The 27872-nt window shown below is 36.4% G+C and overlaps 1 protein-coding gene across 1 annotated transcript in view; it reads right to left on the bottom strand.

Annotated features, from left to right (window-relative positions):
- LOC100023497 (sodium channel protein type 9 subunit alpha-like) overlaps positions 1 to 27872 on the bottom strand; it is a 162581-nt gene that overhangs the window by 26587 nt on the left and 108122 nt on the right. Inside the window, exons 18-21 of the mRNA XM_056793975.1 lie at positions 14792 to 14946; positions 13739 to 13912; positions 4899 to 5003; positions 3281 to 3562 (exon numbers count right to left, since the gene is read on the bottom strand). Of these exons, the coding sequence (XP_056649953.1) occupies positions 3281 to 3562; positions 4899 to 5003; positions 13739 to 13912; positions 14792 to 14946 (716 nt within the window). The remainder of the gene's footprint in view (positions 1 to 3280; positions 3563 to 4898; positions 5004 to 13738; positions 13913 to 14791; positions 14947 to 27872) is intronic.

Genomic DNA, 27872 nt, shown 5'->3' on the forward strand with positions numbered 1-27872 from the left:
AAAGGATATTACCAATAATGCATTCTGATTGTATCAACTACTTTTTTCTTAACAATTATGTCACTCTATTGGTTAATTTTGAAGCTCTAGTCAATCAACCCCAAGTCTAGGCCTTCTCTCATCTAGAGGCTGTGCAATTGATGGTTCTAAAATATATCTGATAGGACTTTGACATTTTTACTGCCTTGGGTTTGTCTCATAAGATGTTGGCAATCTGTTATTTTTGAATGTTGTCCTGCTCTTATAAATCTTCTTTCTATGGGTTAAATTAATTAATCAATCTAATAAAAGTTGTTTAAAAGGGCAGTGTGGAGTAATATGTAGAAACTTGATCTATGAATCAAGAAGATCTAGATTCAAATCTTTTATCAGGTGTATCCTAAATGCATGATTTGATTAATCAGTTATCATCTCAGTGCTCCAGGAAACTCACCAAGACTTTAAATTATTGAGAATTGCTCATCAACCCTGAATGAAGAAATTTCCAAATAAAGACTGATGAAAAAAACAAACACAAATAGACTCATTCCCTATTTCCCCTTCTCCCCAATCTATCCATTCTATCCATAGAATTCTTCTAGAATGGGTCCATTAAAAACACTGCATACTTTTCACACAAATAAAGTCAGAGCTAAACAATTGGAAAAATATTAATTGCTCATGGATAGACCAAGCTAACAAAAAAGGTAATTTTATCTAAATTAATTTATTTATTCAGTGACATAGCAAACTACCAAATAATTATTTTATATGACTAGAAAAAAAATAATAAAATTTATCTGGAAGAGCAAAAGATCAAGAAAATCAAGGGAACTAAAATGAAAAAAATGTGAAGGAAGAAAACCTAGCATATCAGATCTCAAACTGTACTACAAAGTATCAATCATCAATACAATCTGGTACTGGCTAAGGAATAGTAATGGTAGATCAATGAAGTATATTAGATATATAAAATATACATTAATGTATATTGTACATGTAAATGTAATGTAAATGTAAATGTAAATGTAAATGACATTAGCAATTTAGTGTTTGATAAACCCAAAGCACTTACTCTTCAACAAACACTGCCTGGAAAACTGGAAGACAGTATAGCAGAAACTAGGTATAGACCTTACCTTATAGATCTCACACCTTATACCGAGATAAGGTCAAAATGGGTATATGATTTGGATATACTGATACCATAACTAAATGAGGGGAACACAGAATATTTTATCTGGCAGATCTTTGTAGAAGTGAAGAATTTATTACCAAACAAAAGATAAGAGGGTACTATAAGATATAAAATAATTTTGATTATATTAAATTAAAAAGCTTTTATAGAAACAAAAACTAATTTAACCAACATTAGGAGGGAAACACCAAACTGGGAAAAAATGTGTACAATAAATGTTGCTGATAAAGGTCTACTTGCTCAAATTTATAAGAATCTAAGCCATTCTCCAATTGACAAATGGTCAAAGGAAATGAATAAGCAATTTTCACATGAAGAAATAAAAAACCATCAATAATCATATAAAATGTTCTAAATTACTCTTGATTAGAGTAATGCTAATTAAAACAATGCTGAGGCACTACCTCCTACCTATCAGATTGGCCAATATGGTAATAAAGGAAAGTGGTAAATGTTGGACAGGATGTGGCAAACTTGGACACTAATGCATTGTTGGTAGAGTTGTGAACTGATCCAAACCATTTTGGAGGGCAATTTGGAACTATACCCAAAGGGCTATAAACTCTTTGATCTAGTAATACTACTACTGGGTCTGTATCTCAAACAGATAATAAAAAAGGGTCAAGGACTGTAATATTTATTGGGAAAGGAAATAGGATTGGAAAAATGGGAGATAATGGGAGGTTTGTATAGGGTATTAGAGGAGGTGAGGGGAGAGAGGGTATATTGCTTAGTGAGGCAAGGGAGGGAGATGCCCCCTGCTGAGAGGAAGCAGCAGGGGTCTGATAAGGCCTGTTTGTCCTGGAATGACTGAACTGAAGTTCAGCTCTCTCTATGATCAGAGAAAATAGTCCACTTATCTAAATGCGAATTCAAATAATATAAAGTTGAATAACCAGTTGGGATTGGAGTTTTTCCTTAGCTTCAGAGTAGAGGCCAGGCCCTAGAGGCTGGCGGAAGGTTTTCTCACTTCTGTCTACTCTATAGCAGTCCAGTTTTGCCTAATTCAGAATCTTAGCAGTAGATAGAAAGCAAACAAGAACAGATCTAACCTTCAGAAGCCTGTGTCTTCCAGCTGAACCAAGAAGAGCATGCCACTCAAGACTGGGCTGAATGAGCTTCTTCCTCCTCCCACACCAGGAAACAAGTCCTAACTTGGGAGGAAGGAAGTGCTAGTCACAAGACCCAACTGCCACTCCCAGTGGGAAGGAAGTGCTAGTCACAAGACCCAACTGCCATTCCCAGTAGCCCCATCCCCCACAAACTGTCAGTCTTATTTCCTTTTCACAGGACCTACTTGTACAAAGATATTTATAGCTGCTCTTTTTGTGATGGCAAGGAATTAGAAACAGAGGGGATGTCCCTCAATTGGGGAATGGCTGAACAAATTGTGGTACATGTTGGTAATGGAATCTTTCGGGATGGAATAAAGCACTACTGTGCTTTAAGAAATGATGAACAAGATGATTTAAGAAAATCCTGGAAAGATACATGGGAATAGATGTAGATTTAAATAAGCAGAATTGGGAGAATATTGTACACAATAACAGCAATCTTGGAGGATGATTATCTCTGAAAATTTGGCTTCTCTCAGCAAAGCAATGATCTAGGATAGCAGTGGTGAAGGTTTTCAAGTTGGAGTGCCCAGAGGGCAAATTCAAGCTGTCTGTGAGCTTCCCCCCCCCCCCTTTTCCCAATTACTGGAGAAAGGGAAGAGGAAAGCAGTGCTTGCTTTGGCATGCAGAAATGTCATCAAGGCCTGGGAAGAGGAGGAACAGAATAGCAACCTGACTGCTGGCTGGCCATGCATGCCAATACTTCCCCAACACTGCTCTGGGATAATTGTAAAAGACTTATAAAAGGGAAGGATATTCACCTCCAGAGAAAGACCTGTTGGATTCATGTTTGACATCAGTGTATTTTTGGTTTTATTTTCAGGTTCTGGTTGTGTATGACCAATGTAACTTGGGTATGTACATTCATTACATATGACTTCACCAAACACCATCATCATTTAAATTACATTTTTCCATTGTATTCTCAAGACCGTAGGAGATGTTTTGTTAAATGTGTCTATGTGCTGATGAAATAAGGACCACTTACTAATTGAAGCAGAGAAAAGTAACCATTTCCAATGTTGTCAAAATTTGCTTTTGGATTTTTCCATTGTACATCTCCACTACTGTTGCTAAGCATCTTACAATCAATAACATCGATGATAAGAGTCCAAGGGAGTCTTTCACCAGTTGTGATGTTAATACATTTGAAGAACTTGCCAGCAAACAAGTTTACTCCCATAAGGCTAAAAAGTAACCAACATATAAGCCAGACCAAAAGTGCTTCTAGGATAGATGGAATTGCTTTTAAAAAAATATGTAAAACCACCTAGGGAAAAAAAAAATAAGTAATTAGTTTTACATGATCAAAACACATTTACCTATTTTATCATTAATTATTCCTAAATAATGAATGACCAACCTGAAACTAGTAATGTAGCAAGAATTGTATAATAAGAATTAGGAAAGTCAAAGTCCTAGATGATAGCCAACTCCTTTTTAACAACTGATTTGTTATTTGGATAGCATGATTTGTGGGTAGAGTACTAGGTTTTAAAGCAGGAAGGTTTGAGTTCTACCTCTGACCCATAATGACCCTGAGTAAGTTACTTAACATATTAATGTTCTAAGCAAATCTCTAAAAGAAGATTACAAAGGAGGTGCCAATTAGCATTAGTTGAATTTCCTTCTACAGCAATAAAATTATAGGTACAATCTCAATTGATGTATTGACTAGAAAAAAAGGAATTTCTACTGAAACTTTCACATGTACCTTAAATTGTTAGGATCTGTATTTTGCCTATACCAAATTTTTGTATGGTGGGAGTTGTAAAGACATAAAATTATGTGATAAAAACTGATATTTTAAGACTGTGATTGGTAGACGTAAAAATTTATGGGAGGTGACAGAAGAAAAAATTTTCTTTAAATGGAAGGGGAGTTTGAAATTGTAGTTAGTTGGAGTTCATGAATTCAGAGGAGGGTCTCTGAACTCAGTTCAGGAGTTGAGGATTTCAGTGAAGGACTGGAGCTTGCTTGGGATGATCTTGTGGTGAGTGATAAAGACTGACTCTCTTTTCCTTAAGGCTCAGGCCTAGGCTATTTGGCCTAGGCCCTTTCTACTACTCTCTCTCTGTCTCTGTCTCTCTGTCTCTCTCTGTCTCTCTGTCTCTGTCTGTCTGTCTCTCTCTTCTCTCTCTCTCTCTCTCTCTCTCTCTCTCTCTCTCTCTCTCTCTCTCTCTCTCTCCTACCCTCCCTCCCTCTCTCTGTCTCTGTCTCACTTTAATTCCTTCATTTGTATTAATTACAATCTCCATAAAACCCAGCTGACTTGCTGACTTGGGTATTTTCATATTTGGGAAATTTCCCATGGCGACCACTTAATTTTAATATAAATCAAGACACTAAAAATTATCTTTACAGTTTGGCTGAAACCTTTACAGTTTTGGCAATTCACTGTCTTGGCAAACCATATTTTCCCAGTTACAAGAGTCTACATGAGTTTATGCAATGAAAGGGCAATCTATTGCTTTAGAGAATATAAGTAGGGTGTTATTGCTTTTGAGAATACAAGTATGACTCAGCATTTCTAAAAAGTCTTATCTTTAATATTGTTTATATTATTCCCATGGATAGATTATTTTGGAAAATGTATGTTTTCTTACCCTTACTCCTTCATATATAGATAAAATTCTTAGTATCCGGAGAGATTTCAGGGTACCAAATTCTGAGTATCCTAGATAATTGGCTACCAAACAAACCAATGAGACCTGTGTAGAAATAAACAAAAATAAATATTTAACATTTATCTTCTCAAACATCCCTATAAAATTAAAAAATATATATATATTAAAAGGTTTTGAGGAATTAATCAGATTATATCAAGAAGTTATGTAAGAGAATAATAGCCTGTAAGAAAGTGCTTTTCTAACATTTTTTAGAGAAAATAAGTTAAATAATAAAGGCAAGAAACAAGAAATATATTGTTGGCCTTGACAGACCCAGTAAGAGTGTATGTTTTTTTTTAAATTAATTATGATTAACATTTACTGTTATACAAGCTTGAGGGCTTAGAGATGATAGTAACAATGCCATTTCTAGCCTTGCAATGGCTGTATTTATCAAATGAACCACAGTAAGATTCTGCTAAATCTCTGTTTACCACATGTGGTATGTAAAATATTCTGAATATGAAGTATCTTAATAGTTAAGATTGCCTTTTTCAAAATAGGCATAAATACTAAACCACCTTAGTGTTCTAGATCAATCTACCTGCCTTTCTCCCCTTCATAAAATATTTTAAAACATGGTTTTAATAATCATTTCATTCCAGCAGCTGTTACATTTGTATTCTGGTTTCCAAATCTCAGTGTGTGGGTACAGCATATTGACCTGCAGAATTTTCCCAGAGATAATTCTGTTGTGGATTGTGGTAGGTGGAAGCTGGTTCCCCAGCGCCTCTCCCTCTCTCCCTGTACTCCCTCCACCCAATACACTTCACATTGAAGCTTTCACAATGATTACATCTCTAAGAGACAAAAGCACAAAGCAGTATGACCCAGAGGCCCTGGTGTTAAGAGGGAAAGAGAAATTCACTGCCAAGTTACATTCAGGAAGTAAGCTAATGTAATATAAAGGATTCTAGTCAATTCTAGTAAGGGTTTAAAAAGGAAAAACAAGGTTAAGGAATAATAAGATCATGCAAATGAAATAATCACAGGAAGCTGAGAAGTGAACCTATCAGATTTGAATGAAAAGATTTAAAAAAAATAAAGTATATGTTTGCAAACTGAATATCAGTTCATTCTGTTTACTTAGGTTAGCAATTATCCCCTTAAACCAACTATTGCTTCTTTCTCTTTCATACTACCCCTACAAAAGAAGAGTCATAATAACACTGTAGAACAAAGAATAATGATTTTGACGTAGATTGCCATACCTCCACTGAAAATGAATCTAACAAATACTATAAAATCAAGAAGATATTCTGCACCCATAAAAAAAGAAAGAACAGAATTTTACGGTACAATTTGGACAGATTGAAAAATTGGCAATTAAAATAATAATGAACATATGGAATAATTTTATTTCTGCGATAATTCACCAGTCACCTAGCAGGCTTAGAAACATTTAAGTTCAGGCTTAGCTATCTTCAAGATAAGAGTAAATATTCTTATGATTCAATATATAACTATTAGTATGAGTATCCTTAAAATATGTTGTCTTTAATTATCCTACTACATAGCATATAGTCTACTTCCATTAGGGAAAGAGAAGCACCTAGAAAATGCTTAGAGAGTCTATATATGCTTCAGTTTATTCCAGCTTGAGCTTCCAGTTATGTGGAAGGAGTCTATATGAGAGCTGCATGAATGAAAAGAATGAGATTAGTGTTTAAAAATAGTTCTCAGAGGAAAATCCTCACTATGGCAGCTCTTAGACCTTTTGGGGAAGGAGTAAAGATAAGAAAATCTGTGATATTCCAAATATTCAGTCTATCACACAGCACAAAATGATCCATCACTAAACTAGGGTCAGTTAGATGGCTCAGCGGATAGAGAACTAAACCTGGAAACAGAGGTTCTAGGTCAAAATCTGGTCAGACACTTCCTGGCTATATGACCCTGAGCAAGTCACTTAACTTGCATGGCCCTGACCACTCTTCTGTCTTAGAAAAAGGTCAGTTTTAAGACAGAATGTAAAGATTTTAAAAATCACTAACCTGGCAGTCTTCTCAACAACTAACTTGACAACTTATAATTAATATGCCCAGAATATCCCTCCAAACTGTGATGGTACAATTTTGGAACAGTATTAAAACAATAGCTGCTTTCTGCATAACAGTGTACACAAGTATACAATACACATGCATGCACACACACACACACACACACTCCTCTTTCACACAGATGTGATTAAATATTATGTAAGATGGTGAAAAAAGTATTAGTACTTCTGAGAAACACATTTTAATGGTTCCCATTCATCAACCTCTTTTCTCTCTTTCTGCTATATCCTTCTTACTGTCTTGGCAAAAAAATGGGGGACTTAGACATTGCTGACCTGGTATCTTGCTCCTTTTCCTCTTTAGAAATATTTTGAGAGGAGGAGGTGTCAAGTTAGCAGTGTAGAGGCAGCAAAAGATCAGACCTATGAAAATTCTTCCTTATCAATTACAAACTAAATGCTCCTAGGGGACTGAAAATCAAACCTAACAATAGGACAGAGCCAAGGAACCCTCCTGCTGGACTCAACTTAAAAGGTACCCCCCCCAAGCCTAAATTTTAGAATACTCAGTTTTAAGGGGGAGGAAGAAGGAAGGTCCCAGGACCCCTCCCCCACCTAGAGCACTGAGTCTCCAACTGGTAGCTGGAACCTCTGGGCAGGCAAGTCTGGAGGGAGTACCTGGAAACAGAGGCACTTGAACTAAAACAAGAAAATAGTGTCTTGAAAGCCAAAATCAACCAGTTTGAAAATTAGGCAAAGGAGATGAAAGGTGAGACAAAGAAAATGAAAGAAGGCAAAGGAGATGAAAGATGACCTACAAAGAAAATCGGGCCAAAAAGAGAAGAATGACCAAAAAGCCAGGGATGAACTTCAGTCTTTAAGAACCAGAATACAACAATTAGAAGCAAGCAACTTCACAGGGCATCAGGAAACTATAAAAGAAAATCAAAAGAATGAAAAAATTGTGGAAAATATGAAGGACATCATTCACAAAACAGAACATTTAGAAAATCATTCTAGGAGAGACAACTTAAGAATCATTAGTCTACCAGAAGATCATGACAAAAGAAAAATCCTTGACATTATTCTAGAGAAAATTCTCCAAGAAAATTAAATTGCCCCAATATTCTAGAACAAGAGGGAAAAGTGGAAATTGAAATAATCCACAGATCACCTCTTGTACTTAATCCCCAACTGACAATACCTAGGAATGTTATAGCCAAATTCAAGAACTATCAGACTAAGGAAAAAATATTACAAGCTTCTAAGAAGAAGTCATGCAGATACCAAGGAACTACAGTGAGGATAATACAGGATCTGGCTGCATCTACACTGAAGGACGGAAAGGCATGGAATACGATATTCTGGAAAGCAAGGGAACTAGGTCTACAACCAAGAATCAACTACCCAGCAAAACTGACTATATTCTTACAAGGGAAAGTATGGTCATTTAACAAAATAGAAGAATTCCAAGCATTTGTAAAGAAAAGACCAGATCTTAACAGATAATTTGATGCCCAAACACAGAACTCAAGAGAATCATCAAAAGGTAATTAAGAAAGGGGGGGGGGGTAGAAAAATAAAACAAAAACAAAAGAAAAAACCAACTTTTTTAAAGAGACCAAATAAGGTAAAATGATATGTATCCCTATAAGAAAAGAGGATGTTGATAACTCTTTAAAATTGTTATTATCAGACTACCAGTTAAACATGGCAGCAGTCTAGACACAGGACTCTTCCTTTCCTTACTATCTACCGATACAGACTACCTCAAAAAGTAAAATAAAAAACAAAAAACAAACAAAAAACAAACAAATTCATATGAACGAAGGGACTATACAGTAGGGCACAGCATTGAAGATACCTGGGATTTGGGCATTTCCACATCATAAGGGGGGTGAAAAACTCCCACCCAAACTTGAGTTGATCCATCTTCTGTAAAGATTAAAATTTAGGGGAGACGGGGAGACTGAGGCAGGTAGAAATTAGTTTCTCTCTGCAAGAAGTATTATATTTTTTAGAGGCTTATTAAAGGTTAAAGATTAAAGAATATACAAGTAAGAAACATGTGCCTAGGCCAGAGGCCTAGACAAAATAACCTCACATCACGCAAGAGACCGCCTGCTCCAAAACGGAAGTCCAAAAAGAGCCAAGAGCCCTCAAAAACCTTTGAATCAGCTTAAATACCTTCTCGATCTCGGCTCAGGTGAGATTACAAGGCATTCTGGGGAAGTGGAGCAAAGGCTCGTGGGGATTGTAGTCCTGTATTCGAGTCTATTTTTTACATTCACCCCTTTGATCGTTTGCAAAAAAATTAATTTTTTTCCAAAGGATCATGAAAACATAATCAATTTAAAGATTACAATAATTTGAGGATAAGAGAAAGAAAAGAATAAAACCAATAATTACTGGACGCATTGATAGAAAGCCAGTTAGGGGGCAGTCCCCTTTGGCATGAAAATATACATACAAATAAATGTTCATTAACCACACCCAAAGTTCATTTTTGTGCAGTTCGTGGTCTGGAGGCTTCTTCATGATGGCTTCTCCAACAGTTCAGTTTCTGAATTCAGGGAAGTAGCATCTTCTTTACCTAAAATTCTTCTCAAAAAGAATTTAAACTTTGCAATTTAAATAATGATATTTTTACATTCCCCCCATTAAGAAGGTGATTGGAAAAAAAAAAAGGATCACTTAGGGATACATGGCTGAGGTATGAGGTATATGAATCAACTGGCAAGAGATATTAAAAAGAAAGATTTCTGGATGAAAATATAGACTATCAAAGTCTTATGTGTAAAATTCCAAGTAGAAGAAAAATAAATCTATAACAGGTCCTTCAATCAGGGCCCAATCAAAATGATCTAAGTAATGATGCATTTACCCAGTCAGTGCCAGGACTACAGAAAGGTACCACACTATGAGAGGCAGAAAAGAAAGGGACCAGATTAGAGAGGCCAAGTAGGAGCCAAGGTTTCGGGGATACTCGTCTGTGAGTATCTTCAGGGTGAGTGTGGACACAAGGAAAGCCTATGTCTTAACACATGTTAAACATAGTAACCTCGAGTCTTCACACTAGGTTCAAGACCTTTGTATTGGCCTAGAAATGCATCAATCCATCCTAGATTGGCCTTTCTTTGGCTCTGTGCAATGGCTCTTGTGTGTATATCTTCTCCTGGAATCAGACAGAATCATTAAGCAAAGTCCCATAATTTATTTAAATAATTAGTGGCATCATTTTTATAGTCACAAGCTTTTTGGGCATGCTTTGACAAATGTATCTTACACTTGTAGTACTGAAAAATCAAAAGGTTAAAGAAAATCTTAATGCTGGTGACATTACACTTCCCCTACCCCACCTACAGAGCTAGAGTCAGAGTCAGCATGAGCTAGAATCAGTGAGTGAGTAACAGGCACCTCTAGAGCGAGTAAGGGTCACTTCTAGGTCCTTGGCAGCTGACTAAGACCACCAAAGACCTACCTCTGAGAGCAGCTAAACCTGAAACCTCAGCAGGCTTAAGAGTGCAGACTGTGGGCTCCCATGCGGGGAGATATCACAGAGAAGGGCAGCAAACAGCAGAAGCTGCAGAGACTCAAGAACTGGCCTTGGGCAAAATCCTTGCTCCTTGGCTCCATACACAGAGAGCCCGCACTCCTCACTCATATCTCTGACTAGAAAGGGAAGGAAAAAGAACCGTAGTGATGGCAAACAGTGCCCAGGAACAACTTCTAAACACCAAGAAAAATAAGAAGGCATTGACCCTGAATAATTTTTAGGGAGGAAAAATCCGGACTACAAGGGAAATAACAGAAGAGGAAATCCAAATAAATGCACCAAAACCTTCCCAAAAAAGTGAAAATTGGCCCCAAGTTCTTGAAGAATTTAAATTGGAGCTTACCAAAAAGATGGAAGCCTTCTGGCAAGAAAAGTGGGAAATAGTTAAAAAAATAACATAACAGTTTGAAGGACAAGAACTACTAATTGGAGAAAAAGCTGGAAGACAAGAAATTATCCAAAAAAAAAAACTGCCTTGATATTCTTGAACAAGGGGGAAAATAGACATTGAAAGAGTTCATAGAAAACCCTCTACACTAGATCCTCAAAAGACAACTCCCAGGAATGTTATTGCCAAATTCAAGAGTTTCCAAGCTAAGGATAAAATTTTACAAGAAGCCAAAAAGAGACAATTCAGATATCAAGGAGCACCAATCAGGATTACACAAGATCTGGCAGCTTTCACACTAATGGACCACAAGGCTTGGGATATGATATTCAGAAAGGCAAGATAATTGGGTCTTCAACCAAGGATCACCTACCCATCAAAATTGACTATACATTTCCAGGGGAAAGTATGGGAATTTAAAAAAAAATGGAAGATTTCCAAGTATTTGTAAAGAAAAGACAAGAACTAAGTGGAAAGTTTGATATACAAACACAAACCTCAAGAGAATCAAGAGTGCTAATAGGTAATACTTAAACTTTACTCTCAGTGAAACCAATTCTGAGAGGGAAGAGCATCTAGATTGATTGGGGTATTGAATTTTATCTTACCCTACAGGGAAAGTAAGAAAGGAAAACTAAGGGGGAGGGGGGAGGGAGTAAAAGAAGGGAGGGAAAGAGAGGGGAGAGGGAACTTAATAGACCCTTCAAAATAATAATAAGGAAACAAAAAGGAGGGGGCAAAAATGGAAGCATATTATAGGTAGAGTTTAAGGGGACCGATTTAAAGTAAACCACTGGTATAAAAGGATATAGCAAAAGAAGAAAGGACAGAACTAGGAGAGGCTCTCAAAATGCTGGGGAAAACACAATTGGCAATCATAACTTTGAATGTGAATGGGATGAACTCACCCATAAAATGAAAACAAATAGCAGAGTGGATTAGAATCCAAAATCCTACCCTATGTTTTTTACAAGAAACACACATGAGGCAGGTAGACATGCACAAGATTAGAATTAAAGGTTGGTGTAAAATATATTGGGCCTCAACTGATAGAAAGAAGACAGAAATTACAATCATGACATCTGACAAAGTAAAGTAAAAATAAATTTGATTAAAAGGGATATGGAAGGTAACTGCATCCTGATAAAAGGAAGTACAAACAATGAAGAAATATCAGTAATAAACATGTATGCACCAAATGGGATATAATCCAGGTTTCTAAAGGAGAAACAAGTGGAGCCAAAGGAGGAAATAGATAGTAAAACTATACTAGTAGGAGACCTGAATGTACAACTATCAGATTTAGATAAATCAAATCAAAAAAATAAATAAGAAAGAGGTAAGAGATGTGAACAAAATCTTAGAAAAATTAGAGTTAATAGATATATGGTTAAAAATAAGTAGGGACAAAAAAGGAATACACCTTCTTTTTAGCAGCACATGATATATTCACAAAGATTGACTATGTACTAGGGCATAAAAACATGGCAAACAAATGCAGAAAAGCAGAAATAATTAATCCAACCTTTTCAGATCATAATGCAATAAAAATAATAATCAGTAAGGGTACATTGAGAGCCAATTCAAAAATTAATTGTAAATTAAATAATATGATTCTCCAAAATCAGTTAGAGAGACAGAAAGAGGATCAGTGGAATACACTTGGGGTAAATAACCTCAGCAAGACAGTCTATGATAATCTCAAAGATCCCAGCTTCTGGTACCAAAATCCACTATTTGATAAAAACTGCTGGGAAAATTGGAAAACAGTATGGGAGATTAGGTTTAGATCAACATCAACAACTACACCAAGATAAACTCAGAATGGGTGAATGACTTGAATATAAAGAAGGAAACTATAAGTAAATTAGGTGAAAACAGAAGAGTTTACATGTCAGATCTTTGGGGAAGGGAAGATTTTAAAGAACAAGCAAGAGTTAGAAAAAAAATCACAAAATACAAAATGAACAATTTTGATTACATTAAATTAAAAAAGGTTTTGTACAAACAAAACCAATGCAACCAAAATTAGAAGGGAAGCAACAAATTGTGAAAAAATTTTTATAACAAAAACCTCTGACAAAGGTCAAATTACTCAAATTTATAAAAAGCTAAATCAATTGTACAAAAAATGAAGCCATTCTCCAATTGATAAATGGGCAAGGGATATGAATAGGTAATTTTCAGTTAAAGAAATCAAAACTATTAATAAGCACATGAAAAGTGTTCTAAATCAATTATAGTCAGAGAAATGCAAATCAAAACAACTCTAGGTATCATTTCACACCTAGCAGATTGGCTAATATGACAGCAAAAGAATGTAATGAATGTTGGAGGGGATGTGGCAAAGTTGGGACATTAATGCATTGCTGGTATAGTTGTGAACTGATCCAACCATTCTGGAGGGCGATTTGGAACTATGCCCAAAAGGCACTAAAAGACTGTCTGCCCTTTGATCCAGCCATAGCACTGCTGGGTTTGTACCGCAAAGAGATAATAAGGAAAAAGACATGTACAAGAATGCATTTCTACTTCACATATGTTCTTAGTCTCATTTGTTTCCTTTTAAAAGTCCAATCAAGCATTCAATATGATGGCTTTCCCAATCATCCCTATCCCTTCAGATTTTCTTTGTATTTATTTATTTTGGATATGCTTATTTTTGTGCATATTTTCTACCTCCAATATAATGCAAGCTGCTTGATTGTTGAGATAATTTAATTGTTTCATTTTTATCTTTGGGTTTTTAATACCATCATGATTTCTGGTGTATAAAAAGTCTTTAATAAATGATTATTAGTTGATAACATTTGAAGTAGATGAATAATACATACATTAACAACCAAGAATTCCAGCCAGCACCAGACATTACTGAAATATGTTTTATATCCATATGCCATCCATTTTAGAAGCATCTCTAAAATGAAGATATAAGTGAAGATCATGTTACCATATTCCAGTATAATCTTGATAGTCTTTCTCTTTTCAATATATATATCTTCAAAGATCTGCATAAAAATAAAGCAAGTGATTAATGCATGTACAACTTGCCATTTATAATGAGAACAAGAAAAGAAATGAGGTCTTCTTATAGATGTTTTGGAAATGAAGCTAAAAGCATGAGTTCAATCAATTGTAAGAGTTTTAGCTCAGCTCTGGCATCAGGGACACAGCTAACACCTCAAGCTAGACAGCTTACAACTTTATGCTCTGTTCACTACAGACCCAGACAGAAACAGTACATGTGGATCACCAAAATGCTGTCCACCTAATTTTCATGACCAATGATAATTATGTCTGTAACTAACAGGGAAAAGAGAAAAGGAAAGAGATAGGATAAATGATCATTCATTACACATTTAATACCTACTAGTCATTGGGCTACATGCTTTATTCATTTCATCCTTAGAGGAATTCTGTGGCATAGATGCTGTGATTATCTTCATTTTGTAGATGATTTAATTAGGTAGACAGAGGTTAAGTGACTTGCCCAGGGCCATAGAGATAGAAAGTAACTAAAACTAGATTGGAATTCAGATATTCCTAATTCTAGGCTCAGAGCTTTATCCATTGAGCCATCGAATTTAGTGAGGCAGGGTTAGTGAAGAGGGAGAGAAGAATGAGCTCCCAAAGCATATAGAATCAAGTACATGGAGAATTGTCTTTGGAAGCTAAATAAACAAGTTCTGAGGCCAAACCCAATTTCACATTCTTACTTTTATAAAGCACTTAGCACAGTGCCTGGCACATAGCAGGTACTTAAAAATTAATGTTTCTTTCCTTTTTCCACCAGGAAGTAAAGTTGTTTTGGGGAGGGATATGGGAATGAGAAAATAATTTTAGGAATAAATGTTCCTTTCAGTGATCTTACTTGCTATTTCACTTACCAGAGCAAAGCAGCTGAGCAAGACAATGAAAACTATGGAAATTTCAAAGCATCCGTGGTTTACTGTTCGATAGCATGTTTTCCTTAGATTCCACCAAATTTTTCCTTTCCTAGATTTCTTGCTGGCTTTACAGTAAGGAAATCGTCTTATACAACCTATTAAAAGCAAAATCATAACAAAAAAATAAAACATCAGATGACAAATTAAAAAGCTTATCATTATTAGGATATTTAGAAGTAGTAAACATAAAAAACAAGGGTGCGAGTTAAATATAATAGGATAAGACCTAAAAAAATTCAAGACATTGGAAAGCAGAATGGATTTGGAAAAGAAGGAAAGGAAAAATATAATGGGGTCAAAATGCTCCTAAATTACCATTAATTAGAGAAATGAAAATTAAAACAATTCTGAAGAACTACCTCACACCTATCAGATTAGGTGGTATGACAGAAGAGGAAAATGAGAAATATGGAAGATCCATGGGAAAACTGAGGCACTAATGCACCATTCTGGAGAACAATTTGGACCTATGCCCAAAGGACTGAAAATAGCATATACTCTTGGACCCATCAATACAATTACTAGTTTTATGTCCCCAAAGATTAAAAACAAATGGAAAGACCTATATATACAAGAACATTAAAGTAGCTCTTTTTGTGGGGTCAATGAATTGGCAAGTATGGGGACACTTATCAATTAGAGAATGACTGAGTAAGTTATAGTATATGATTATAATGAAATGATGAGCAGGAGGAGTTCAGAAAACCTGGAAAGAATTACAGAAACTGAAGCAGAGTGAATTAAGCAGAAACAGATGAACATTGTATATCATGATAGTACAATGAACATCTGTGAATAATTTAGCTATTCTCAGCAATACAATGATCCAAAACAATCCCAAAGGACTCATGATGAAAATTGCTATCATTTTTTTCCTCTGGAAGCTGAAGGCAATTCAGACTAAAGCAAACTTTTTCACTTTTTTCACTTTTGGTTTGAGTTTCCTTCCACATAAGGATTAATATGGAAAAATATTTAATATAATTATACATGTAAAATCTATATGAGATTGCTTACCATCTCAAAATGTTGGGGGAGATGGAAAGAGGGAGGTAGAGAAATAGAGAATCAAAAAAAAATTTTTAAGTTTGAAACTATTTTTATATGTAATTGGAGGACTTTAAATTATATTTAAATTTAAAAAATAACTCTAGATTTTGGATATGTTCCTGGAAATTTTCATTTTAGAGTTTCTTTTAGGAGCTGACTAGTGGATTATATTCTCACTTTGACTTCTTATTCTACTAGGTCTACATAGTATTCATTTATGAAAATGGTATCCAGAAATTTTTCAGACATTATTTTAGGTAGTTTAATATTTCTTAGATATGGTATGTGATTGGGATGAGTGCTGCTTGAAAATGATGAGCAGATAGATTTTGAAGAAATATATTCAGTACTATATGAAATTATAGAGACTGAAATGGGCAGAATGAAGAGAATATTGCATACACCACTAAATATATTATTTGAAGAATTATTTGTGTATGTCTAATTTCAAAGAAAGAACTAGTAAATAGAAACAAGAAAGACATAGTAATATAAATATATATATGTATATATATACACATACACACACACACATATATATACACATACATATATATATATATAAATTCAATTATATATAGATCAATACAGGACACATAGTTGAATTATGGGGGTGTATGAGTCAATTATCAAAAGAAAAACCAAAAAAATGAAAAGAAAAATAAATAGAAGAAAAATTAAACTTTGGGAGAAATAAAAAATTCAAAAGCAGAATCAAAATATCAAAAAACTATATATATATATGTGTATATATATAATTTCTGAATAAAACAAGAATAAATTTATAACAGGCCCTTGTACTAGGGTCCAATTAAAGTAAATTTCTGTCTCACAAATCTTGTAGGAAAAATATGCAGTAATATTGTATTTACCCATTATAAGCCAGATCTACAGGAAGTTGCCATACTATAAGAGAGAAAAAAGGACTAGAGTTTTGTATAAAAGGGAAGTGTCATTACCTGGTCTGATCTTTTGTCATTGCTCAGAGATAGGGGAGCCAGAATAGCCAATTGTTAGGTACTTTTATAGAAAGTATTTTACAAAGAGTGTGGTTCAAGGAGTCCTGCATCTTAACATATGTCAATCCCTGCATTCTCTAGTCCCACACTAGGTTCAAGTCCTTTCATATTGGTGTAGAAGTTCATCAGTACCACCTGGATTGGTTTCTTTTTTGACCTATATGATCTTTTTGTAATTATTCAGGCTAAATTCATGCTTCTATGGCACTTTGTAGATGAAGTCTGGGCTCCTTTTTGATCCCATTTCCTAGATTCAGACATAAACCTTAATCACAGTCCCATAACATCTTTCAATAAATGGCAGGTTTCCATAGTCTAAAGCTTTTGGGTATGCATTCATATGCTAGGCAAATGGACATCTTCCTTATTCTATTTCAAAAATCATATATAGTTGAAAGAAAATGTTCTCAATATTGATGACATGTGCTTCAAATGCAAAAAAAAATAGACAAAAATCAAATATTGTATGGCACAAATAGGAAGAAAAGCAAGAATGTTAAAAATGTGTACATTTCACAATCACAGAAGTACTGTATTCAAAAATTCGTTTCTTCCTCTTTGCTACTATTTGGGAAGGAGACAAAACTGAAAAGGGCTAACATCAACAAAAATGATAGAGTCTAAGGGGAACCGCCTTCTGCCCCATGTGGAGGGGCAGTAGTACTCTGACTATTTTGTGGGTGAGCTCCACTTAAGTTATACTGTTGTGGGGTCATTTGGTTTGAGTTGCCTTTTCTCCAATTTTAATTTCTAGACTTGCTATCATTCCTAAAATTGTGATTCTTATAATAATTCTTATAATTATTTCCATAATTATTATTTCTGTAGTTGTTATTCAACTACATATTATTTTTGATTGCCTTGAATACATTTCTACAGTTTATCATTTTATGGTTCTTCTTCTCACAGAAGTGGGAGGTAAGGGATTGATAGTTAGATTCATGGAGAGGAACAAGTGCAATTAGTTGAGCATCATGCCCTTTTTACTATTTATCAATCCTATCTCTTAAATATTTCAATTCTTTCTGGATTATTTCCATGAAATCATTAGTCTCTTCCTGTTTTTCTTTGTTGGCTTTTTAAACATATACAGAAGTTTTTCTAAGTTCATCAAGATCCATCTCAGGTCATCTTAGGCAATGTGTTTTAAATAATTTCTGATCACTTTTCAAGAGTTGTTGACAAAGTGTCTCTTAATTTGTCTAATATCCTTTTCTTTAGAGAGATCAAAGTCTAGGTAATGACCCCCAAACTCAATGAGCCTATCCATGAATTTGGAGGGTGTCTCATCATCTGATTGCTTAAGGTTTTCAAATTTTGTCTATGTAGCCAAATTTTCAGAACAATATCTCATTGCTGTTAGAATTGCCTCCCTATAATGATATAATTGTAAATTGTCTTCAGAATTGTTATAATCCCATCCAGGATCTTGAGATGGCCAGTGTGCTGCATTGTTCCCTTGGACTTTATTGATATGAGAAATGATTTCCCCCCCCTCATATTCCATTAGAAAAGACTGGAGTAAATTTTCAACATCTTTATAAGATGGATTATATTGAAAAAATGTCAGCCATCTTTTTTTGTTACCACAATGGGATCACCTACATAAATAGGAACATTGTGTGTCAATTCATTAACATCTTGGGGAGCAAAAGGTATATGGTGTTTTAGGATTACTACATTCCCGTTGAGTCCTATTTTGGGCACTTTCCTTAAGGGGAAAAAAGTTTTATTTGAATTGGGTAATGATGATGCAGCTTGAGGAGGAACAGTTTTGTCAGAAGGATGAGATTTCCTCGGGGATGGAATTGGTCCTGGGTAGGAGAAGGGAGAATAGGATGAGTCTTCAGGAGAAGGATCAGGGGAGGTAAGATTAGCCAGTAGTTGCAAAGCATAAAAAAGGTAGTTCTGCAGCTGAGATATAGGAGAGGGGTCTTCCATTACTATTTTGGGGAAAATAGGATTTTCTTCTCTTTGTGGTTCAGGATCTTGCTTGTAAAAATCAGACATGTTTTAGATGGGGTCAGTAGACCTCATAGTCAGTGTAAACCTCAAAATTTCTCAGACTTATGAATGTTAGGGGTTTCCCCCATTGGGGAATCTTCTACTTAAAAAAATTCCCTAGTAGATGGTGAGAACTCTACTTGAGTGTGGGGGCTCCTAGCTATGGGAGTGTCCCTGCTCCACCCTACTTAAGACTGCTTTAGGACAGAAAACTGTTTGCTAAACAATGAAAGTACTTTGATCCAGGCTTATGGAAGGGACAGGAAGTTCTTTGAGTCATGACTGTTTTAGCATTGATACAATGGGATACTAAGTACCTATAAAGGTGGGGCAACTTGTAAACTACTTAAACCTAAAAGGGTGATAACTTATTCAGAGGTTTTTCCTTAACGAAATTTGTCGATACAGCAGCATTTTTTCTGACTTATAAAAGAGATTAAAACTACTCAGCTGCGAATTCAAAATGGGAGGTCCTTTAGAAACATCTACAGTGATTGGTAGATGTAAGGACTTAGGGGAGGTGACAGGAAATTTTGCCCTTAAAAATAAGAGCTTGGATCTCATCCAGAAAATCTCGATTTCTGACTCTCATTCTGAAGGAGAGCTCCTTGAGGAGCTCCTCTGAGGGGTTCTGTCCCTCTGGGGTAGGAGCTCTGGAGGCTCTTGAGAGAGAGGCCCTTTGAAACAATCTCTGGCTGGAAGACTCTTTGAGGAAGGACGCTGGCCTGGTGTCACTAGTATCCTTGTTTAGTCAGACCTTGTGGTGAGTGTTAAAAAAAACTGACTGATTTCTCTTTTAAGACTCAGGTCTAGGCCATATTGGCTTGAGGCCCTTCATACTTATTCCTTTCTTACTCTCTCTCTCTCTTTCTTTGATTACTCATTGTATTGTTAATTAAAAATCTCTATAAAACCCAATTGACTTGGGTATTTGAATAATTGGGAATATTTCCCTGGTGACCACCTTATATTTGATTTTAAAACCCAAGACACTGTAGTGAAACATATTTCTGCGGTCAAATTTACTCACCCTCTCTTATATGTATCACAATTTATATCTTCCACTATTTTAATCACTACAGTTTAAGACCTCAACCATTTTATTTTTTTATTTTATTTTTTTTAAATATATTTTATTTGGTCATTTCCAAGCATTATTCGTTAAAGACATAGATCATTTTCTTTTCCTCCCCCCCCCCCAACCCCCCATAGCCGACGCGTAAGTCCACTGGGCATTAGATGTTTTCTTGATTTGAACCCATTGCTTTGTTGATAGTATTTGCTTAGAGTGTTCATTTAGAGTCTATCCTCTGTCATGTCCCCTCAATCTTTGTATTCAGGCAGTTGCTTTTTCTCGGTGTTTCCACTCCCATAGTTTATCCTTTGCTTATGAATGGTGTTTTTTTCTCCTGGGTCCCTGCAAGTTGTTCAGGGACATTACACCACCACTAATGGAGAAGTCCATTACGTTCGATGATACCACAGTGTGTTTGTCTCTGTGTACAATGTTCTCCTGGTTCTGCTCCTCTCGCTCTGCATCACTTCCTGGAGGTTGTTCCAGTCTCCATGGAACTTCTCCACTTTATTATTCCTTTTAGCACAATAGTACTCCATCACCAACATATACCACAGTTTGTTCAGCCATTCCCCAATTGATGGGCATCCCCTCATTTTCCAGTTTTGGGCCACCACAAAGAGCGCAGCTATGAATATTTTTGTACAAGTCTTTGTGTCCATTATCTCTTTGGGGTACAGACCCAGCAGTGCTATGGCTGGGTCAAAGGGTAGATATTCTTTTGTCGCCCTTTGGGCATAGTTCCAAATTGCCCTCCAGAATGGTTGGATCAGTTCACAGCTCCACCAGCAATGAATTAATGTCCCTACTTTGCCACATCCCCTCCAGCATTCATTACTTTCCTTTGCTGTTATGTTAGCCAATCTGCTAGGTGTGAGGTGATACCTCAGAGTTGTTTTGATTTGCATCTCTCTGATTATAAGAGATGTAGAACACTTCTTCATGTGCTTGTTAATAGTTTTGATTTCTTTATCTGAGAACTGCCTATCCATTTCCCTTGCCCATTTATCAATTGGAGAATGGCTTGATTTTGTGTACAATTGATTTAGCTCTTTATAAATATGAGTAATTAAACCTTTGTCAGAGGTTTCTATGAAGATTTTTTCCCAATTTGTTGTTTCCCTTCTGATTTTAGTTATATTGGTTTTGTTTGTACAAAAGCTTTTTAGTTTGATGTAGTCAAAATTATTTATTTTACATTTTGTGATTCTTTCTATATCTTGCTTGGTTTTAAAGCCTTTCCCCTCCCAAAGGTCTGACATGTATACTATTCTGTGTTTACCCAATTTACTTATGGTTTCCTTCTTTATGTTTAAGTCACTCACCCATTTTGAATTTATCTTGGTGTAGGGTGTGAGGTGTTGATCTATTCCTAGTCTCTCCCACACTGTCTTCCAATTTTCCCAGCAGTTTTTATGAAATAGTGGATTTTTGTCCCAAAAGCTGGGATCTTTGGGTTTATCGTATACTGTCTTGCTGAGGTCGCTTTCCCCCAGTCTATTCCACTGATCTTCCTTTCTATTTCTTAGCCAGTACCAAATTGTTTTGATGACTGCTGCTTTGTAATATAGTTTTAGGTCAGGGACTGCCAGGCCCCCATCATATGTGTTTTTTTTCATTATTTCCCTGGATATCCTTGATCTTTTGTTCTTCCAAATGAACTTTGTTATGGTTTTTTCTAAATCAGTGAAGAAGTATTTTGGTAGTTCAATGGGTATGGCACTAAATAGATAAATAAGTTTGGGTAGGATGGTCATTTTTATTATATTGGCTCGTCCTATCCATGAGCAGTTAATGTTTTTCCATTTGTTCAAGTCTAGTTTTAGTTGTGTGGCGAGTGTTTTGTAGTTGTGTTCATATAGTTCCTGTGTTTGTCTTGGGAGGTAGATTCCTAGGTATTTTATTTTGTCTAAGGTGATTTTGAATGGGATTTCTCTTTCTAGTTCTTGCTGCTGAGCTGTGTTGGAGATATATAGAAAAGCTGATGATTTATGTGGGTTTATTTTGTATCCTGCAACTTTGCTAAAGTTGTTGATTATTTCAATTAGCTTTTTGGTTGAATCTCTAGGATTCTTTAAGTAGACCATCATGTCATCCGCAAAGAGTGATAACTTGGTCTCCTCCTTGCCTATTTTGATGCCTTCAATTCCTTTATCTTCTCTAATTGCTACTGCTAGTGTTTCTAGTACAATGTCAAATAGTAGAGGTGATAATGGGCATCCTTGTTTCACTCCTGATCTTATTGGGAATGCATCTAGTTTATCCCCATTGCAGATGATATTAGCTGTTGGTTTTAGATATATACTGTTTATTATTTTTAGGAATGACCCTTCTATTCCTATGCTTTCTAGTGTTTTTAATAGGAATGGGTGTTGTATTTTATCAAAGGCTTTTTCTGCATCTATTGAAATAATCATGTGATTCTTGCTAGTTTGCTTGTTGATGTGGTCAATTATGTGGATGGTTTTCCTAATGTTGAACCAGCCCTGCATCCCTGGTATGAATCCTACTTGATCATGGTGAATGATCCTTCTGATCACTTGCTGGAGTCTTTTTGCTAGTATCCTATTTAAGATTTTTGCATCTATATTCATTAGGGAGATTGGCCTATAGTTTTCTTTCTCTGTTTTTGACCTGCCTGGTTTTGGAATCAGTACCATGTTTGTGTCGTAAAAGGAGTTTGGTAGAACTCCCTCTTTGCTTATTATGTCAAATAGTTTGTAAAGTATTGGGATTAACTGTTCTCTGAATGTTTGATAGAATTCACAGGTGAATCCATCAGGCCCTGGGGACTTTTTCTTAGGAAGTTCTTTGATGGCTTGTTGGATTTCAATTTCTGATATGGGATTATTTAAGAATTCTATTTCCTCTTCTGTTAGTCTAGGCAGTTTGTATTTTTGTATATATTCATCCATTTCTCCTAAATTGGTGTATTTATTGCCATATAATTGGGCAAAGTAATTTCTAATGATTGCCTTAATTTCCTCCTCATTGGAGGTGCTGTCCCCCTTTTCATCTTTAATGCTGTGAATTTGCTTTTCTTCCTTCCTTTTTTTAACTAGATTGACCAGTACCTTGTCTATTTTGTTTGTTTTTTCAAAGTACCAGCTTCTTGTCTCATTTATTAAATCAATAGTTCTATCACTTTCGATTTTATTAATTTCTCCCTTAATTTTTAGGATTTCTAATTTGGTTTTCTGCTGGGGGTTTTTAATTTGATCGCTTTCCAGTTTTTTCATTTGCATTTCCAATTGATTGATCTCTGCTCTCCCTTGTTTGTTAATATAAGCATTCAGGGATATGAATTTACCTCTGATTACCGCTTTGGCTGCATCCCAAAAGGTTTGGAAGGATGTTTCGCCATTGTCATTTTCCTCGATGAAATTATTAATTGTTTCTATGATTTCTTCTTTAACTAAACGGTTTTGGAGTATCATATTGTTTAATTTCCAATTGGTTTTAGATTTGGTTTTCCATGTACCATTACTAATCATTATTTTTATTGCCTTGTGATCTGAGAAGGCTGCATTCATTATTTCTGCTTTTCTGCATTTGTGTGCTATGTTTCTGTGACCTAATGTATGGTCAATTTTTGTGAATGTGCCATGTGGTGCTGAGAAGAAGGTGTATTCCTTTTTATCCCTATTTATTTTTCTCCATATGTCTATTAATTCTAATTTTTCTAAGATTTCATTCACTTCTTTTACCTCTTTCTTATTTATTTTTTGATTTGATTTATCTAAATTTGATAATGGTTGGTTTAAGTCTCCCACTAGTATGGTTTTATTGTCTATTTCTTCCTTCAATTCTCCTAGTTTCTCCATTAGAAATTTGGGTGCTATATTATTTGGTGCATACATATTGATTAATGATATTTCCTCATTGTCTATAGTCCCTTTTAACAAAATATAATTACCTTCCCTATCCCTTTTGATCAGGTCTATTTTTGCATTGGCTTTATCAGATATCATGATTACCACTCCTGCCTTCTTTCTATCAGTTGAAGCCCAGAAGGTCTTACTCCATCCTTTAATTCTGACCTTGTGGGTGTCAACCCGCCTCATGTGTGTTTCTTGAAGACAACATATGGTAGGGTTTTGGATTCTAATCCATTCTGCTATTCGTCTACGTTTTATGGGTGAGTTCATCCCATTCACGTTCAAAGTTATGATTGTCATTTGTGGACTCCCTGGCATTTTGATTGCCTTCCCTAATTCTAACCTTTTCTTCTTCGGCTCTACCTTTTAGTCCAGTGATTTACTTTGAAACAGTCCCCCTTGTCCCCTCCCTTGATATTTCCCTTTTTTAGTCCCTCCCTTTTTGTTCCCTCCCCCTCCCCCCTCTCTTACCCTCCCTTTTTGTTCTCCCTCTCCCCCTCCCCCCCTTGGTTTTCCCTTCTCCTTACCCTTGTTGGGTAAGATAGAATTCAAGATCCCAATGGATCTGGAGGTTTTTCCCTCTCAGAGCTGATTTCCCTGAGATTGAGGTTTAAGTAACCCCCCCCCCTCTCTTCCTCTCCTTCTTATAGGAGTTTTCTTCCCCTCCCCTTCCCATGTGAATCTTTGTGTGAGAATGATTATTCTATTTGGTCTTTCTTTCTCAAACTGACCTCAACCATTTTAAATCTCATATCAGGAGACTATATAAGAAGTATTTGAAATTGTCAAATTGATTTTGCTGATCCACCTGCATTTCAGCTTTAATTTTTCGTATGTTAGCATTTCTTGTCACAACATTTAGGAATAGAAAAATTAAATTACCTAAGAACATAAAGAATAGGAAGCATTCTGAAACTTTTATGGTTCCCAATTGGGCAAAAGGCAGAAGACTTTCATGTAGAGTATTGTGGCATTTAAAAGAGTGGGATGTCATAAACTGTAAGAGTTAAAATGGTTGAATATATAAATTGTGATAGATATAAGAGTGGGTGAGTAAATTGTGACCGCAGGAAATATGTTTTCACCACAGTGTCTTATTTTAAATCAATATATAAAGTGGTTGCCAGGGAAATATTCCCAATTATAAATATACCCAAGTCAACTGGGTTTTATAGAGATTTTAATTAATAATACAATGAGGAATTAAAGAAAGAAAGAGTAAGAAAGGAATAAGTATGAAGGGCCTTGAGCCAACATGGCCTAGACCTGAGTCTTAAGAGAGAGAGATCAACTTCCGATTAAGATGGCGGCTTAGAGAAAGCTAAAGTTCAGATCTCCGGAAAACCCTTCCCGACCGATCTCAAACTATAAGCTCCTAAGGCGCCGAAATTCAAAACGATCAACAGCACAGACCCTGGGAACCCTCCTCCTGGACCTGGACCCGGATCAAAAGGTACGGCCCCACTCAAAAGCCAGAACCCGAGATCACTCGGACCTAAGGGGTAGGAGCGCAGAGTCCAAGGCTCCGGGAAGCCACAGCCCGGCCCGGCTCAGAGAGCAGGGTCCTCGGAACAACAACCCTCAGGGCCTTCTATCCAAGTCCCAGTGAAAGTCATTGCCCTCGGAGCTCCCCCGGCAGAGAGCAGGGTCGAAACAACAGCAACCCTCAGGGCCTTCTATCTGAGTCCCAGTGAAAGTCACTGCCTGGAGCTCCCCCTGCAGAGAGCAGGGTCAAACAACAGCAACCCTCAGGGCAGGCAAGACAGCCTCACGGGCTGGATCCTGCTATCCAAGTCTCAGTGAAAGTCCCTGCCCTCGGAGCTTGGGGAAGCTGCAGCCCATCCCCCCGCAGGCCGACGAAACAGCCTCACGGCCAGCTATTCTGAAGGCAACTTCCGGAAAGCAACCAACCCAGAGAGCCTGGGGGAGAGTGTGGCCTCGTGGTCCGACCCTTCCACTCCAGTTCCAGTGAGGCATATTCAGTTTAACCCAGGGAAAGCTCATAGAACCGACAATCTGCCCAGGACTAAAGCCTCTGAACACCAGACAGAGATAAGAAAAGCTAATCCTCCACATTCAGAGATGGCAAACTCCACAGAAGCACAGAAGCCCCAAAATACCAAGAAAAATAAGAAGAAAGGGGCGACTTTGGACACATTTCTATGGAGCCAAAATACAAAATACAGAGCAGATAGAAGAAGATATACAAGAAAATGCTCCAAAATCTTCCAAAGGAAATGGAAACTCTCCACAAACCCATGAAGAATTTGAATCAGAAATGACCAAAAAGCTGGAAGCCTTCTGGGAGGAAAAGTGGGAAATAATGCAAAAGAAATTCACGCATCTACAAAACCAGTTTGACCAAACTGTAAAAGAAAACCAGGCTTTAAAGCAAGAACTAATAAAGCAAAGCCAAAACACCAAGAAATTAGAAGAGAACATAAAATATCTCACCGACAAGGTGAGAGATCTGGAAAATAGAGGGAGAAGAGAGAATTTAAGAATAATTGGACTCCCAGAAAAGCCAGAATAAACACCAAACTGGACATGGTGATACAAGATATAATCAAAGAAAATTGCCCAGAGATTCTAGAACAAGGGGGCAATACAGCCACTGACAGAGCTCACAGAACACCTTCTACACTAAACCCCCAAAAGACAACTCCCAGGAATGTAATCGCCAAATTCCAAAGCTATCAAACAAAAGAAAAAATCCTACAGGAAGCCAGAAAAAGACAATTTAGATATAATGGAATGCCAATCAGGATCACACAAGACCTTGCAAGTTCTACTCTGAATGATCGTAAGGCATGGAACATGATCTTCAGAAAGGCAAGAGAGCTGGGTCTTCAACCAAGAATCAGCTACCTAGCAAAACTGACTATATACTTCCAAGGGAAAGTATGGGCATTCAACAAAATAGAAGACTTCCAACTTTTTGCAAAGAAAAGACCAGAGCTCTGTGGAAAGTTTGATACCGAAAATCAAAGAGCAAGGAATACCTGAAAAGGTAAATATTAAGGAAAGGGGAAAAATGTTATCTTCTTCTTTTACTCAAACTCTCTTCTATAAGGACTACATTTATATTAATCTATGTATACTAATATGTGGGGAAAATGTAACGTATAAATAGGGGGTAAAGAAAGACCAAATAGAATAATTGTTCTCACACAAAGATTCACATGGGAAGGGGAGGGGAAGAAAACTCCTATAAGAAGGAGAGGAAGAGAGGGTTTTTTTTTTTACTTAAACCTCAATCTCAGGGAAATCAACTCTGAGAGGGAAAAACATCCAGATCCATTGGGATCTTGAATTCTATCTTACCCAACAAGGGTAAGGAGAAGGGAAAACCAAGGGGGGGAGGGGGAGAGGGAGAACAAAAAGGGAGGGAAAGAGAGGGGGGAGGGGGAGGGAACAAAAAGGGAGGTACTAAAAAGGGAAACATCAAGGGAGGGGTCAAGGGGGACTGATTCAAAGTAAATCACTGGACTAAATGGTAGAGCCGAAGAAGAAAAGGTTAGAATTAGGGAAGGCTATCAAAATGCCAGGGAGTCCACAAATGACAATCATAACTTTGAATGTGAATGGGATGAACTCACCCATAAAACATAGATGAATAGCAGAATGAATTAGAATCCAAAACCCTACCATATGTTGTCTTCAAGAAACACAGCTGAGGCAGGTTGACACCCACAAGGTCAGAATTAAAGGATGGAGTAAGACCTTCTGGGCCTCAACTGATAGAAAGAAGGCAGGAGTGGTAATCATGATATCTGATAAAGCCAATGCAAAATAGACCTGATCAAAAGGGATAGGGAAGGTAATTATATTTTGTTAAAAGGGACTCTAGACAATGAGGAAATATCATTAATCAACATGTATGCACCAAATAATATAGCACCCAAATTTCTAATGGAGAAACTAGGAGAATTGAAGGAAGAAATAGACAATAAAACCATACTAGTGGGAGACTTAAACCAACCATTATCAAATTT

The sequence above is a fragment of the Monodelphis domestica genome, chromosome 4 (genome assembly GCF_027887165.1).
Source record: "Monodelphis domestica isolate mMonDom1 chromosome 4, mMonDom1.pri, whole genome shotgun sequence".
Classification (NCBI taxonomy): Eukaryota; Metazoa; Chordata; class Mammalia; order Didelphimorphia; family Didelphidae; genus Monodelphis; species Monodelphis domestica.